This window comes from Corvus moneduloides, chromosome 3 (genome assembly GCF_009650955.1).
Source record: "Corvus moneduloides isolate bCorMon1 chromosome 3, bCorMon1.pri, whole genome shotgun sequence".
Lineage (NCBI taxonomy): Eukaryota > Metazoa > Chordata > Aves > Passeriformes > Corvidae > Corvus > Corvus moneduloides.
Window position 1 is genome coordinate 7,500,303 of NC_045478.1, and position 14,627 is coordinate 7,514,929.

General features: G+C 37.9%; 1 protein-coding gene across 2 annotated transcripts in view; it reads left to right on the top strand.

Moving 5' to 3' along the window:
* The window catches only part of ATAD2B (ATPase family AAA domain containing 2B), a 75,938-nt gene that overhangs the window by 47,483 nt on the left and 13,828 nt on the right, over positions 1-14,627 (top strand). For both annotated transcript variants that reach the window (XM_032104035.1, XM_032104034.1), the window contains exons 22-24: positions 657-816; positions 3,965-4,087; positions 8,203-8,340. In XM_032104035.1, coding sequence (XP_031959926.1) covers positions 657-816; positions 3,965-4,087; positions 8,203-8,340 — 421 coding nt within the window. The remainder of the gene's footprint in view (positions 1-656; positions 817-3,964; positions 4,088-8,202; positions 8,341-14,627) is intronic.

Below are 14,627 nucleotides of genomic sequence, written 5' to 3' on the forward strand. Positions count from 1 at the left end.
CATTAATTCTGTTAAACACTTTTTAGTGTGCCCTGGTGGTTGCTGAATCTCCAGTTACGATCTAAGCTCATAGTAAACTCTGACACAAGGCTTTTTCTTTGGATTGTCCTTCTGTACAGCCAATCTAACATCTGCAATCAATAAAACCTGACTTTTCTTTGTTTAACAAGTGATTGAAGAAACTATTTTATAGAAGGTATTTAAAAGCTGATAATTTGGCTGTTTAGTCTAATGAGAACCTTACCTACAAAGTGAACAAAATAGAGCTTCCCTAATTTTTCCTAGGGCTTCAAGTTAGTCTGATGGGTTTTGCTTTTTTAGTACATGACAGTCTTATAGCACCATAAAAATCTATAACTAAATCAGTCTAAAATGAAAAATACATTTACATTAAAGTGTATTCCCTCAAAAATACTATTTAATTAATTTTGAAAGATAAATTGGTGAGCTCCTGAAGGAAAGCAGCTTTGGAAATGCCATGTTCTTAGCCTGATAAAACTTTCATTTTTAGCATAAATTTGCTTGGAAATCAAAATGTTTAGTTAATGTCTTAGAGTTAAGCATGTGGAATGAATCCAAGTATAAAGATGTGATTGTCATTGTTCAATAAGAATGCATATGGTCCTGTGTCATTTCTGTGTGCTGTTTGTTTATAGGTTTCAGATTACCTTGAGGTTATCAAAGAGCCAATGGACCTGTCAACAGTAATAACCAAAATTGATAAACACAACTACTTAACAGCCAAGGATTTTCTAACAGACATTGACCTGATCTGCAGCAATGCATTGGAGTACAATCCAGACAAAGATCCTGGAGGTAAGAATCTACTTCTTTTGGCCTACCTAGACCTGAAAGCCTGGTATTTAATCCCGTATTTTGTTGCTATTCTGGCATTTAGATAAGCTGCATGGTTTGTGATAATTAGGATAAGCAAGTCCTAAGGGGTCTGTGCTTTTAGTATTCTAAGGCATGTAGTGCACCTGGGGGACATTAGAAGAGCAGGAAAACTACAGCATTCAGAGCTGTTCTCTAATAAATTATGTTTTGTAGTTCCCTTTCAAATTTGATAGCTCCTTTTTCATATATGGACTCTGTATATGCAACAAAACCCCACTGTAATTTGGAGAGCTCTGTAGAGAATCCTCACACAATCTGGCAGTGGCCTGCTGTATTTCCATGTTAGCTTAGAACATGAAATTCGTACACAGAAATTAAAATCTATGTATTTGGGGATAGAAATAAAACAGGATAAATCACCAGGCAAGGAAGTCAGTTGCAGCTGATTAGGAGACATTAGACAGTATTGTCTTGACAAAATGTGATGGGATGCTTTCAGTTAAAAAGGAATTTGTAGACTGAAATGCATGTAAAACCTGTTCACACTCCAAACTAAGGAAAGAACATCATTGTGTGCTCTTTGCTAGGGCTGTCTTACAGTGCACATTGCCAAAAGAAAGCCTTTCAGCCAGCAGCTTCAAGAGTCATCAACAAAGCATCAACACAAAGCACCCTTTCAATGTAGGGTTCTATTTAATACATGTGATATTTGGACATCAGGGTTGATCTACACATGTAGTCCAATGTGTTAAAAAGTTCCTCATGAAATCTTATGAAATTGTTTTACCAGGTTAAAGCCTGATTTTTCTGTATTTTTCTTCTCAAAATTTTTGATTTTCTGAGGCATTTTGCCAGTGTCTCATGTGTGGCCTAGATATAGTATAGTCTGGTCAGACTTGTTTCACGTTGCCTTTTGAACACAGTTCATATTCGTAGAAGATAATTTTTTCAGTTTATGATGCATTATTTTCTTTCAACTAAAAAAAAGTCCATTTATTTTGTGTTCCTGATAACACGCTTTCGAGGACTTCTAATGGGCAATTGATATGAACCAATTAAAGCCTTTGGTGGGCCCTTGGCATTCTGACTGTATCTGAAGAGCACCTGTTTTAGGGATATTTTGATTTTCCTTGCTGTCAGAACTGAGCTGGGAGAAATTGATCTGGCTCTTCCTAGGTTCAGTTTTGGATAGGAGGTGATGAAAAATTGTTCTGTCCTCTGCTATTAACAACAGAGCATGTATTGCTCTTCTGGCATGTGGGATTTCTTGGGCTGTTGTGTGAACACACCTGAAACAGCACATTATGGCTGTTCGGAGGAACCATTCCATGCATTCAGATCTATTCATTTAATGAATATTAACCTATAAATGTACACATTCTTTAAAGCTGGGCATATATGCTTGCTTCTGCTTCATGCTTGAATTTGCAGAAGACTCATACTGTACCTGCTTCTGTCCTGTTGTTAAGCTGGAAAAGCAGTGGGAGGACCAGACTAACTGATTTTATCTGCAGTCTGGATGTCAAAAACTGGTTGCTTTGGGCTTTTTTTCCTGGTACTTTGCTATAAAATTTCAGACAGGTTCTGTAGTAATACATGTTGGGGTTTTCTCCCTCCATTGTTTGACTGGGAAATGTTCTTGAAGGCATGGAAACATAACCACTGTATGTTGGACATGAGTGTTTGCCTCTTTGAAGCACTGCTTGGGGGAAAGCCTTGCCCATCATAGGATTAGAGGAAAGTGGTGGTTTAGTCAAACACCCTGATTTGATTCCTTTTTTTTCCTCTCCCCTCCCTTCCCTTCCTTCTTTGCAAGGCCTTCTTAAACATTATTATCTCTCCAGAACTTTGAAGCTTAATATCTCAAAATTATGTCTGGAATGAATGCAGGGTGGTTTTTTGGTGATCATAAACCATAATGCTTCACAAATATGTGGGCAAAACCTTCCAACTTCCAGTATATTTAGTGGGCAGTAGTTTTCCCCAGAAAACATTGGGCTCTTTTGAGGTGGATACTGGATAGTCTTTCACTCAGCAGTTTTTCCAGCTGTAAAGTTTGCTGTTTCTAGAATTACAAATATTGCAAAATAAATATTTAGTGATATTCTTAATTGTTGTCTTTAAAGATTATTAAAACATTAAGTCTGCCAGTTGTAGAATATGTTTTAGACATGAATGTTGATGGCAACTGTTGAAGTACCTGCAACAGCTGCAAAAAGTAATTCAGTATGGATGGATTGACAAATGAAATATGTTTGTACTGAAGTTAAACAATGAGTGTTGTAGGTTTCATTGAAAAGCTACATTCTAGATGTCAATTTTCTCCACATATGGGCTTAGTTATTAAGTTACGATTACTTTTCAAATTTCAACAGTGGAATAATTTGTTTTGTGTGTTTCAAAGGTAGGGGAACTGGTCTGTTTTTTCCTGAGTTGCATTTAGGCTTCCAGCATGGGCAATTTAGGCCTGAAAATGTAGCACACTTGAGGCTTGTTTCTTGCCAGTTTTTTTTTAATGGATTAAAATGAGAAACAGCTACTCAGTGTAAGGAATAAAAGAATGTGTTTTAGCACGGTTTTGATCAGTTGTTAAATAATAATTAAGCAATAATTTTGGGTTAAAGAAAAAAACAACAGGGAAAGAACATAAGTGAGCCAGATCTACCTTACAGATGTAGATGATGTCCAGTGTGATTTTGCAGTCAGTATAACTGTGAATATTCCTAGACCCCAGTGGGTAAATTAATTCCTGGACAAGTCTGTTGTTACTTTGGGACTCTTTGCACTCCACTCGATTATGCTGTGTAGATCTGCCTGTGGAAACTGGCTACACCTGATAGCAAGTTGATTTAGGTGTGTTCATAATTCACTATTTGCATTTGTTTATAGATGCCAGCATGGATTAAAGTAGCAATTTATACTTTTGAAAACTCCTATATCTCTTCAACAGCTGGGTTGTGATTTTTGAGTGTACTGTGGTTTTGATTGATCTGCATTTTCATACATCTGTAATTTTTCCCAATTACTTCTGTTTCTATCAGTGTTGTAATATACAATACAAACCAACATAGAAATGCTAAGGAATTTTTGTAATTGTGGTAAAAAAGTGTGCTGTCCTGTTTTCTAGATAAAATAATTAGACATAGAGCGTGTACTTTGAAGGACACTGCTCATGCCATCATTGCTGCTGAACTGGATCCAGAATTTAATAAGATGTGTGAAGAAATCAAGGAAGCAAGAAGAAAAAGAGGTATGTTTAACTTCAGTTATCGTAACACAACATATATAGAGGTCCTCTATGGACAGATAGGAATGGCCTCATATTCACAAGCCCTGGATCTTGTGGACCCAGTATTTATTGAAGGGACAACACAGCGGGGCAGAAGCAATTCAGGAGGTTTCTAGAATGAGTAGAGGACAACTTCCTTCTCCAAGTTACAGAGGAGGCACCAAGAAGAGGTGCTGTGCTGGACCTTGTTCCCACCAACAAGGAGGGGCTGGGGAATGTAAAGCTCAAGAGCAGCTGGGCTGCAGTGACCATGAAGTGGTGAGATTTGAGATCCTTAGGGTTGCAAGGGGGTTGCACAGCAAAGCTCAGTACCTTGGACTTCAGGAGAGCTGGCTTGGTAGAGTCCCATGGGATAAAGCCCTGGAGGGAAGAGGGGCCCAGGAAAGCTGGTTAATACTCAAGGATTGCCTCCTCCAAACTCAGGAGTGATGTTGCCCAACAAAGAGGAAGTTAGGCAAACACATCAGGAGGCCTGTGTGGATGAGTAAGTTGATTCTGGACAAACTTAAACACAAAAGGGAGGCCTGCAGAGAGTGGAAACAGAGAAATACAGAGGGAGGAATACAGAGAAACTGAGCAGCCAGGGATCAGGTTAGGATCTCAGCTCTGAGAGAATTCAGCCTGGCAAGGGACAAGGAGAACAAGAAAAGCTTCTGTAGATATGTGGGATAGAATTTACAGATCTCAATATAAACATTTAAATTTAAGATGAAGTACAGAATGCATCTTAGATTCAGATAGTGCAGGTTAAAGGGTGACTGACCTTGAAACTCTTCTACTTTTTTCTATTGTGTGAGCTGGTCTGATAAAACACCATCATTCTTCTCAGAAGAGGGATACATTGCCTGCTATTACAGACAGTATTATAGAACCTGGTGAACAGGTAAATGTTGGGTTCTTACATGGATGTGGTGGAACCAGAGCTGTGTTCTGAAAGTGTGTGTAATACAGTATGATAAGAATTATGATAAGGGAGAACAGCATTTAAACCACTGGATTTTCGGTTTACCCTGGCATGTGTACAAGTGTAGTTTTGGAGATAATATATTGATTGTTTTTTAATAAGAAACAACCCATACATCCACATTAAAGGGAGCATGATGTTGACAATCCAACAGCCCAGAACTGGGAGATATAGCCACCTACTGAGTTAATGGAGTTGGTTTCAACTTGTAGTCCAAAGATGTCCAAGTCTGTGTACAGCTTCTAAAGTGACCAGGGAAAGTTATCAAAAGTCCAAACATATTCCTGGTGTGGAAACAGTGCTCTGTTTACATGAAAAGAGTCTACCTCCATGGAAAAGTTTTAAAGTTTTGAAAGTTGAAAAAGGTTGAAAATCACTGAGCTATAACATTAGAACAAAATTTCATGCTGATTTAGGGATTACTGATTTCAATAATTCCAGCTTTACCTTGGCAAGTTGTTTCCTGCTTTGGTATAAAGCTCCATTATTTGATTTCTAGGCTGAATTGGCTGGTCTTAACTTTCAGCTCCTGGTTCTTGAAATACTTCTGTTGGTAGACTGAGGACCCTTTATTAATAAATTTCTTTGAACTATGCAAGTGTCTATAGGCTTTCTCCAGGTTAAAATGGATACAGTTCTTTTTATTTTCCTATTCAGTCATTCATGTTTTTGTCTAATTTTGTGCAAGCTTGCAATGTGTGTCTTGAATTGTGGATAAATGCACCAATTGTAATCCGCTGTGGTTGTAAAACAGAGCTAATATAATGCCTTCATTTCTTCTCTGTACTTTTCTATTAGAGCTATAAGAATATTCACAATTCTGGCTGCAGTGTCATGCTGTGAGCTGTGCTTGGTTAATTATCCAAGACCCCATGACTGTTAAAGGTTATTGCTTCCGAGGTTAAAGTAAATGTTTTTAAGAGCTCTTTGTTACAGAGAATGACTCTGTGGCTTGTAGCCGTTTCTTGCAAGTTTGCAAGAACTGGAATGCTGCCCTCCTTTTTGTGACAGTGGCCCAGTAATAGATATTTCTGGGGACAAAGCCTGCAGATTCTGTCGAAAGAAGGGCAGTGTCTTAAGTCATAATTAAGGCTGATGGTATCATGCAATGAACTTGTTAAATCAGTAAAAGAAGGTACCATTGGTGTGAGATGCTGGTAAGTTGGCCTTCAGGTAACAAGTGCGTGATGAGCAGCACCAGTTTGTGGGAGAAGACAACTCAGAGACAGGAATGGGCAGGATTCAAAGTGGATTCAGTACATTGGCATGGAAAATGTTACAGTGTCACAGGTACTTGCAGGTGACACTTGAAGATGCTTGTGCTTCTGGACAACACTTGTTGGTTTTAGTGACAACTGAGCTCTGCAGTTGGTCCAGCTGTAGAATGTGCAAGGCTAAGATCACTGATGGGATTAGCAAGGAATGCTATCCAAACCAAGTCCAAAAGACTTGGAATGCGTGGAAGAAGCTGTGTTAGATTAACTGTTTATGAACAGAGGAAAATATATCAAGCTCTTGAGGTGTGAGGAAGCCTCATGCTGTAAGGCAAACACAAGGGATCAGGAGTTGTGTCAAAGATTGTGGTGGTGCAGAACACCTGGATGGTAACACTTCAGGAATGTAGTCTTGGCACTGGTCATTGTAATGGATGGAAGGGATGTGAATGCTCTGCCGTTATTCTCATTTTGCTCTGAAGAACATCCTCAGCAAGACAGCAGATCAGGACAATCACAGTGCATCTGCTCATCTAGAGTTCGACATGTGCCTCTTTCAGGGCAGTTTAAGCAAGGGATGAAAAAGGCAAAAAAGCTCCATATCCATTTTCTTCACAATTTTATTAGCAAGTTATTTAGCAATCTTACATAGTTGTGAAATGGAAGGTATTTTCTACATTGCTTTTTTTCCCCCAACTTTTCTGGTGGTTTTGTGGGGTGGTATACTTTTTTTCATTTGTTTGTTTTTTTAACACATCTGCCGTTTTTACTTAGTACTGTGACTGGTGAGTGATCTCAAAAGTACTGCAGTGTAACAGGAAGATAAACTGTACAATAAAATCAGTATATAGAAGTCAAACTAGAATTTCTTGTTCCTCTATTACTGAAATGAGGTGCTGTTGTTGAAAGATGTTAAACCTAAGGACAGCAAGTTTTAAGTTGGTAAATTAAGAACTGTAAATAGATTATTGAAACCTGCAACTTCTTGTGGAGACCAGCAAATGAAAAGGTAGAAGTGATAGTTGTTTTGAGTAATGAAATGTGTTTGATACACAGTTTAAAATTTTTAGAATAGTACCTAGAAACCTATGCTGTAATTATTAATTGTGAGATGAAGGTTTCTGTGTGAATCTTTTAATTTCTGCATCCATCAGTTTTGGAGCTTCTTGATCACTTGGTTTCAGTTTCTGCTGGAGACATAGTATGACATTTTGAAGACCATTTTAGTGAATGGATAGGAAATTCTAGTTCACAAATACAAAACTTCAGATATGCGTTTATATCTTTAAAATGTGCTTAACCAGTATGAAAGTTTGCCTTTTTAGAATTTAATTAAAAAGCCTATGAAGCAGTAGAAGCAATGAGATTAAGTTATATTACAGGAAGCAAACCATACTTTTTGTTAAAAGCAGAATTGCATTTTCTTAATTTAAGAGCTCGTATTGACTCTGAAATGGATCCATTTTACATAACATAGATCACAGTGGCAATACAAGGTTCTTACTCAGGTACTCTTTTTGATACAGCATACAATGCCATTATGAACTGCCACTTATTTTTGAATTATCTGTTAAAAATAAGGAAAAAATTGAAATGGTCTGTAAGAATTTACTTGTAGAGGAAATATGGATAGAAGAGTCAATCTTTGGGGACCCAAGTGTGAGAGACAGTCACATTTTTCTAGTCCATCAGAGCTGACAGTTCAAGACCATACAACCAGTAAGTTGTTTTGTCAGTAGAAACCAAATATTCTTGATTCAAATCTTTATTTTGAATGTCCAGCTAAATATTAATGGATGTATTCGTATTGCAGTATGGTGTTCCAAGTTTCTTCTTTGCTTCAGTTGTTTCCTGCAGCTTGGTTTATTTAAATAGGTATGGTTGTCTTTTGCATGCAGGCTTATCAGTGCCAGCAGAACAGGTAAATCCTCATGGTTCCACTGTACGGAAAACAGAAGCCAGAGTTGAAGAGGCATTTCGGAACAAACAAAAACCCACCATGGCTGTGTGGCCCAACTCTGCAAATAAATGTGCTTGTAAGTACCTCGGGTGACAATTGTGCAAAATTAGAGGTCCTTTCAATGGCAGACATTTGAAATGTGTCTCTGCTGCTGCTTACTGATTATCTCCAGAAGTAATTGTAGGCACGAAACACATGGAACTTTAAGAAATATTCCTTTTATGAGTACATAAAATCTCTGCCCAACATGTAAAGAAGCAGGATTTCTAATTTTGTGGTAAAGCATAACTATTTTTCTAATGCAGTATGAGTATTTTGCATTCTTCATTGTAAAAGACTGTTTTCAGTATGACAGCTCAGATCCAGTAAGAACACCTTTCAGTGGTTTGATGAGTTTTCAGGTTTGTTTACTCTCTGTGTATTAGCAGGTAAATACCTCTACACTGCTTAATACACTCTCACTTGCGCTACATTCAGTTCCTGCCTTTAATACATTCAGTGTCATGCTGAAAGCTAGGGAAGAGATTGCAAATTTAACTGTATTTTCCTTCATGGCAATGGTTTTCAATAGTCAGTAACCATTACTGGAAGATGTTAAGATACACTTCCTGGAGCCTACTGAATTAATCCAGTTAAGTGATCAAGATCTCTAGGGTTGTGAGGTGTGATTGGGTAATCAGAGGCACTGCTAATTATTTTCAAGAGGTAAGTTGATTAGAGCTGGTAAATACACAGCAGATACTTTCATTATAAAGAATAAGACTATGAGAGAAAGTGAGTATGAGGGACATACTGATAGTTGTTCTTGGCTTTCCTGCTGAAGGTGTGGAGTCCATTATTAATATATTATTTTTAGCATTATCAATTATTGCTGATTGGTGGCAAACTGAGAGATTTAAGCAGACAAATTTTCCTTTACATCTTTGTGCTCTCCTTCATGGTGCTTTTCCTTGATGAGAAATCATTTTCTAGGCATGGTGATAACTGCCCAGAGATGAACATTGTTTATATATGAATGATAGTGTTGATGTCAAATGGTTTAATTAATTAGAGGTGTATGATTTTATTTCCCGAAGCTGTAATTTCTTCCGTTAAAGGAATTAAAGTCAACTGTATGGAATTATGGTTAGAATAAATTGTTATATAATAAATTGATGATTTGGATCCAAGCTGTTCTTTATTCATTTGGCAGCTCGTGCAAAAACAGAGAGTGGAGGGAAGGGATTCCAAATTTATTTTTTTCCAATTCCTGCAAAGTCCAGGATGGAGATTCTCCGTCTGGCTGCTCTACAGAGCACTTTGCTGGCTGTGCATGCTGAGCAGCAGACGGTGGGGTTTATAGACCTCCAAGCTGGACATCCCTTGGGAAGGGGGAGAGCAGCCGTTGCTGGTGACTTGGATCCAAAGCAGCTCTGCTACCTCACTCGCTTCCCCTCTGTTGTCAAGGCAGCAGCAGTTGTTTGAAAACTCGAGCTATCAGCTGCAGGAAATTGCCAGTGTCTCTGTGCAAACAACAAAGTTACTGTTAAGGCACTGATCCTGTTGGTATTTTCGTGATCTAGCTTGGAAGGCAAGAAAATTTGAGGCTTAGTGTGTTTGGGACTATGATCAAATGAAAATATGGCTTTTAAGGCCGAGTCTGAAAAAGGTAGCTAGTCCAGGAGGGATGTGATGCATCTAGTAATCAGGAGAGAGAACCAGGAATTGATGAGCAATCAGAAATCTGCAGAAAGAATTCCGGTAGTACATGGGCACTCTTGAAGATTGATGTGGTCAGTTCAGCAGAGACTGGAAATGAGGAAGAGAAGCAGTCTTAAAAGGGTACTTGGAGGATAAGCTAGAGAAGGGTGAGAGCAGAACTGGGCAGATTGTGGGGAGCTCAAATAGCAGCAAATGAAACTGTGGATTGTGATTGTTTGAATGGAAGAAGTAAGTTTAGAGAAGGGATTTCTAACAGATTATTTTAGAGGGAGAATGGAATTTTTTTTATGGTCAAGAAATACTATTTTTTATTTTAAGACTGCAATGTATTGCACAATCAGAGTAACAAGAAAAATCGTGTAAGTAATTTAATTCAACAGGATAAAACTGTACTTTTCAGTTAATAATTCTGGAAATATTGCATGTTTTCTGCTGTTTGAACTTGAATTAATTTTTTCCCTTAGAGGACTCTAAGGAAAAAATCACCAATCATAACATTATTTTCTTGATAAGTTATTACTATTTTTTAGGAGCTTTGTTTTCACAGTATTGTAGAAAATAGCTGCAAAAAGGTTAATTCAGATGACAAACCCGAGAACTCTAAAAGAAATTATTGTTAAGTATCTTCTCTAAAAACAGAGTGGACTGCAGACAGTGCAGCAGCCTGCCCAATTTAAGGACCTGTTCAGGGCAAGTACAGTAGAGAGTGAGAGTTGGGATTGTGTTGGTTTGCTTTCTGAGGTTATATATTTTGTATAAAACTTTATTTAGTTTTTTAGTTGCCTTATTTTGTGAATTATGTAATTTTTTCTGATGTATTTTAGATATTTTGTTAATTGGATTAGACCAGATGGGCTGTTGGAAATGGGGCACACAAATAATTTTTCTGTGTGAAGGCATGGTGATCCATGTTCCTGAGTTACATTTCATCTGCAACTTCCATTTCCCTTGTTGAAGGTACAGCTGCGGGGATTGTGTCTCACAGTATAGATGAGTTTTAAAAATATTGCCTTACTAGGAGTTGCTGAAAATCTATTTGGGGAAGTTCTGCCACAATTTAAAATATTTCCATTACTGACTGTATTTTGAGAAGAGTGCAGGTATTGTGGTGGGAACTTAAAATGGGACATATGTCAGAAGTCTGATACAAGCAGTTTTATGATTATAGAATCACAGAATTACGGTGGTTGGAGGGAACCTCTGGACATCTTCTGGTCTCGCTCCGCTCAGAGCTGGTTGCTCAAGGCTTTGTCCAGTTGTGTTTTGAACACCTCCAAGAATGGAGGCTCCCTGTCATGCCCGGGGAACTTCTTATAGTGCTTGGCCACAACCAATAATTTATTTATCTTAATTTTGAGTGTCTTGTATTTCAGGCTGTTCCCATTGCCTCTGGTCACTGCTGAGAACGGTCTTATTTTCCCTTTCTATGGAGCTGTGTGGAAAACACAACCACCAGCAGTCTGCAGTTTGGTGTGTTTGCTAAATTAAGTGGTTTAGACGCATGTTAGCTCATAAAGCATTAGCATCTCTTTAATCATTGGGATCCTGTATAATAAAACTGTATCCAACTGCTCCATTCTGCCAGTAGATGGGGCATGGTACATACCATTTTACTGTCTTGCACTTGCTTCCTTTAGTGTTACGTATAAATAAACTCTGTGGGGAAGATTTGGCTTTGCATTCTTATCTTTTTTTTGCAGCATTTAATGATAATATACTGTAGTGATAAACTGCAGATTTTATGTTTTCTTCATACAGAAGATGTCTTTTGTGCCATATGATAAATAGCATAGCTGTGAAAATGGCATTTGGAGCAAATAAAGAAAATTTAAATCCTTTGTGTTATGCAAACTATTAAAAATACAAGTTTTATAGAAAAGTCATTTTATGAAATATGAAGTAAACACAGTGCTAACTTTTCCCAGTAATTTAAGTGATTAGTGGTCTCTCTAGAAAGAACTGTAGGGATACCAAGCAAGGATCTATAAAACTATGGCAGAAAATGTTTTTTCTAAATAAGTAATGTTTTCTGTGCTTTTTTTTGTGTTGGACTTTTTTGGTTGGTTGGTTTTTGGTTTGCTTTTTCCCCCCCAAATGGTGATCTTTGCTGTCCTATGGAACACTTTGTTTCTGCTGTATCATGGAAAGGCTTTTGTTTTGCCTGGACTACTTTTTAAAAAGATTTTTAGAAAGAAAAGGTCTTTCATTTACAGTCTTTCTCAGGAACCATTTTATTCTCAGTCTTTGTCTGATTTTTATCTGTTTAGTGTCTCTTCTTTGACCTCTCTGCTACAGTGGTGTCAGTGATTGCACTTTAGGCTTCTGTGACTGCAGCAATGCCTTATCAAAGGACATGGCAGACCAGGTACCATATGGTTTTGGTTATTTGAACTGTTTTCTCCCTTTTGGTCTGGTTCTGAGTTTGGACTCAGAAATTGGATATTGGCAAATCAACAGTCATCCAGATGCTAACATGAAATTCCTAGGAGCTGCTGTTTTGTCGCTTATTCTACATTTGCTGCTCTTTTGTTTTCTGCTTCTGCCTTCCAGATTTGACTTGGATTAATTCTCACTTGATACAGAGGCAAGTACTGTTACTTGATAAACACTATTAAAAAAGATTTTCTGGAATGTGAGGATATCTTTACTCAGAGCTGGGACAACTGTCTCTTTTTGTTTCTTTGTCATTTTGTTCTGGGTAGCGTAGGAGTTGGCATTCTGGATGGGAGTAGTTTGATCTCTTGTATCTGATGCTGTCTTCAACCAGATGCTTTAAAAGAAAGTTGCAAACATTTGAGAAATATTTTTTTTCATGCCTGAGTTTGAAGGAAATACCAGCGTAGCTGATAATTCCAAGTTGATTAACAGTTCTTTTAAGCCCCATAGGCTTTTTAATTCTTCTAATTTAAAATGCAATTTAGTGAATTTGTGGGAGTTCTAATAAATCTTGACTGCCTGTTCTTTTTTTGGGATCCCATCAAACTTTTGAACTCGGTGATACCTAGTGACAAAGAAATTTTCTTTCATCACTATTAAATACCTGCCTGTTGAATTAATCAAGTGTCTTTTTCCTCTGACAGACGACTAAGTGGGTTCTACAATTTACCTGATCAGTGACTTTTTTACATTCTCTTGTTCTCTTCTTTATAACTCAGTAACGCAAGATGGCTCAGCCTCTCTTAAGGAGGTGTCCTTGAAAGCATTATCATCACCTTTCTTATAAACATGGTAAAAAGATCTTCTGAAATAGTTTGGGGGTTTTTTTCTTTCTAAGTGGTATGTGCAAGTGTTGTAATAAAAAGTTTTCAGAACAGATAGATCCCTTCCTTCCTCTGTTTTGAAAACTGTGGCAATGTTTGCTTTAAATTGTTTTAAGACTTAATGTTTCTGTCTGCAGAAGTTGTGGATTTTCTTGGGATTATTACCCATTTATTAACTTCAGATTTTGCCTCCTTGACAGAGAAACCATCCAGTAGCCATGATTCATTCCTTCTTGTGTTTGTTAATGGCTCTCTTGCAGCAGGAAGGTGTCATTCCCTAGTCCTTAAGAGCCAACTGAAGGTACCAAGGATTTGTATAGCTGGAATATTTGCTATTGTACAGAGCTAATCAGCAGAGGGGAAATGAGCAGATCTGTAGAGGTGGAAAGTCTAAAAATTATCTCCACAGGTGACATTAATCTGATTGTCTCTTCTCTTTTGACTTCATTTTCGTCTTTAATTTTCCAGTGTGACTGTCTTGCCATGTGTTTTACTAACATAATTACTCTGGTTTCATGTAAATTATATTTTTATCTTGGTTTCCGAAGAAAATCATACCTGTGCTCTCTGTCCATCTCTGCTCCCCTAATAACTTCTGAATCATTTAGCAGAGTTCAGACAGATTTGACAGGAGTTGAGAGCTGAAAGATTAGGTTCCTTCAGTTTTTGTGAAAATTGGTAGCTGGACAAATTCACGTGTCTACTGCAGGAAAAGGTGATAGATTGAAAATGGTAGTTGAGCAGGTAAAACATGGCATTGGCCAGGCATGGCATGCACACCTCAGAAGGGAGTGTGTCCCGTGTCCTGTTCAGCTGGGGTGGGGAGGAGCAGGAGACACTGGGGTAGTTCCACGAGAAATACTGGGAAGAGCTTGAGTGGAGAGTATTACTGGGGATGGTAGGGGAAGGCAGTTGATCGGGGAAGAAAATACTGGGAATGCTGCAGCCAGGATTGGTTTGGTACCCATTTCAGCTCCTCCTTATGAAACTTGATTCCTCCTTGTTGAGTAGAAATGCAGAGGTTCTTCAAGTATTTGTTTACAAAACATAAGCTGTTATATAAACTGATAAAGATCATAAGTATGTGAAGTTGTTGTATGCAGTTCTTTTCATGTGTTTGTCAGCTCTGTGCCGTGAGTGCCCTCCATCCTAGGTGAAGAAAATGACATCTTTTAGGGATTAGTTCCACAGTCACTTTAAGCTGGTAAAACTGCAGGTCACTACTAAAGAGGCTGTGTTGCCTTGTCACTGGTGGCATATTTCCATTGTGTTGCCTGTGGCAGCACTGTCATTCATGAGTTGGAAAGCTCAACCAAAGATGTTGAAAACTAACCCAGAAAAAAATCCAACAACCTAATGTTTCAGATGGATTTAGTTCCCTTATCTGTTTTACTGCAGGAAC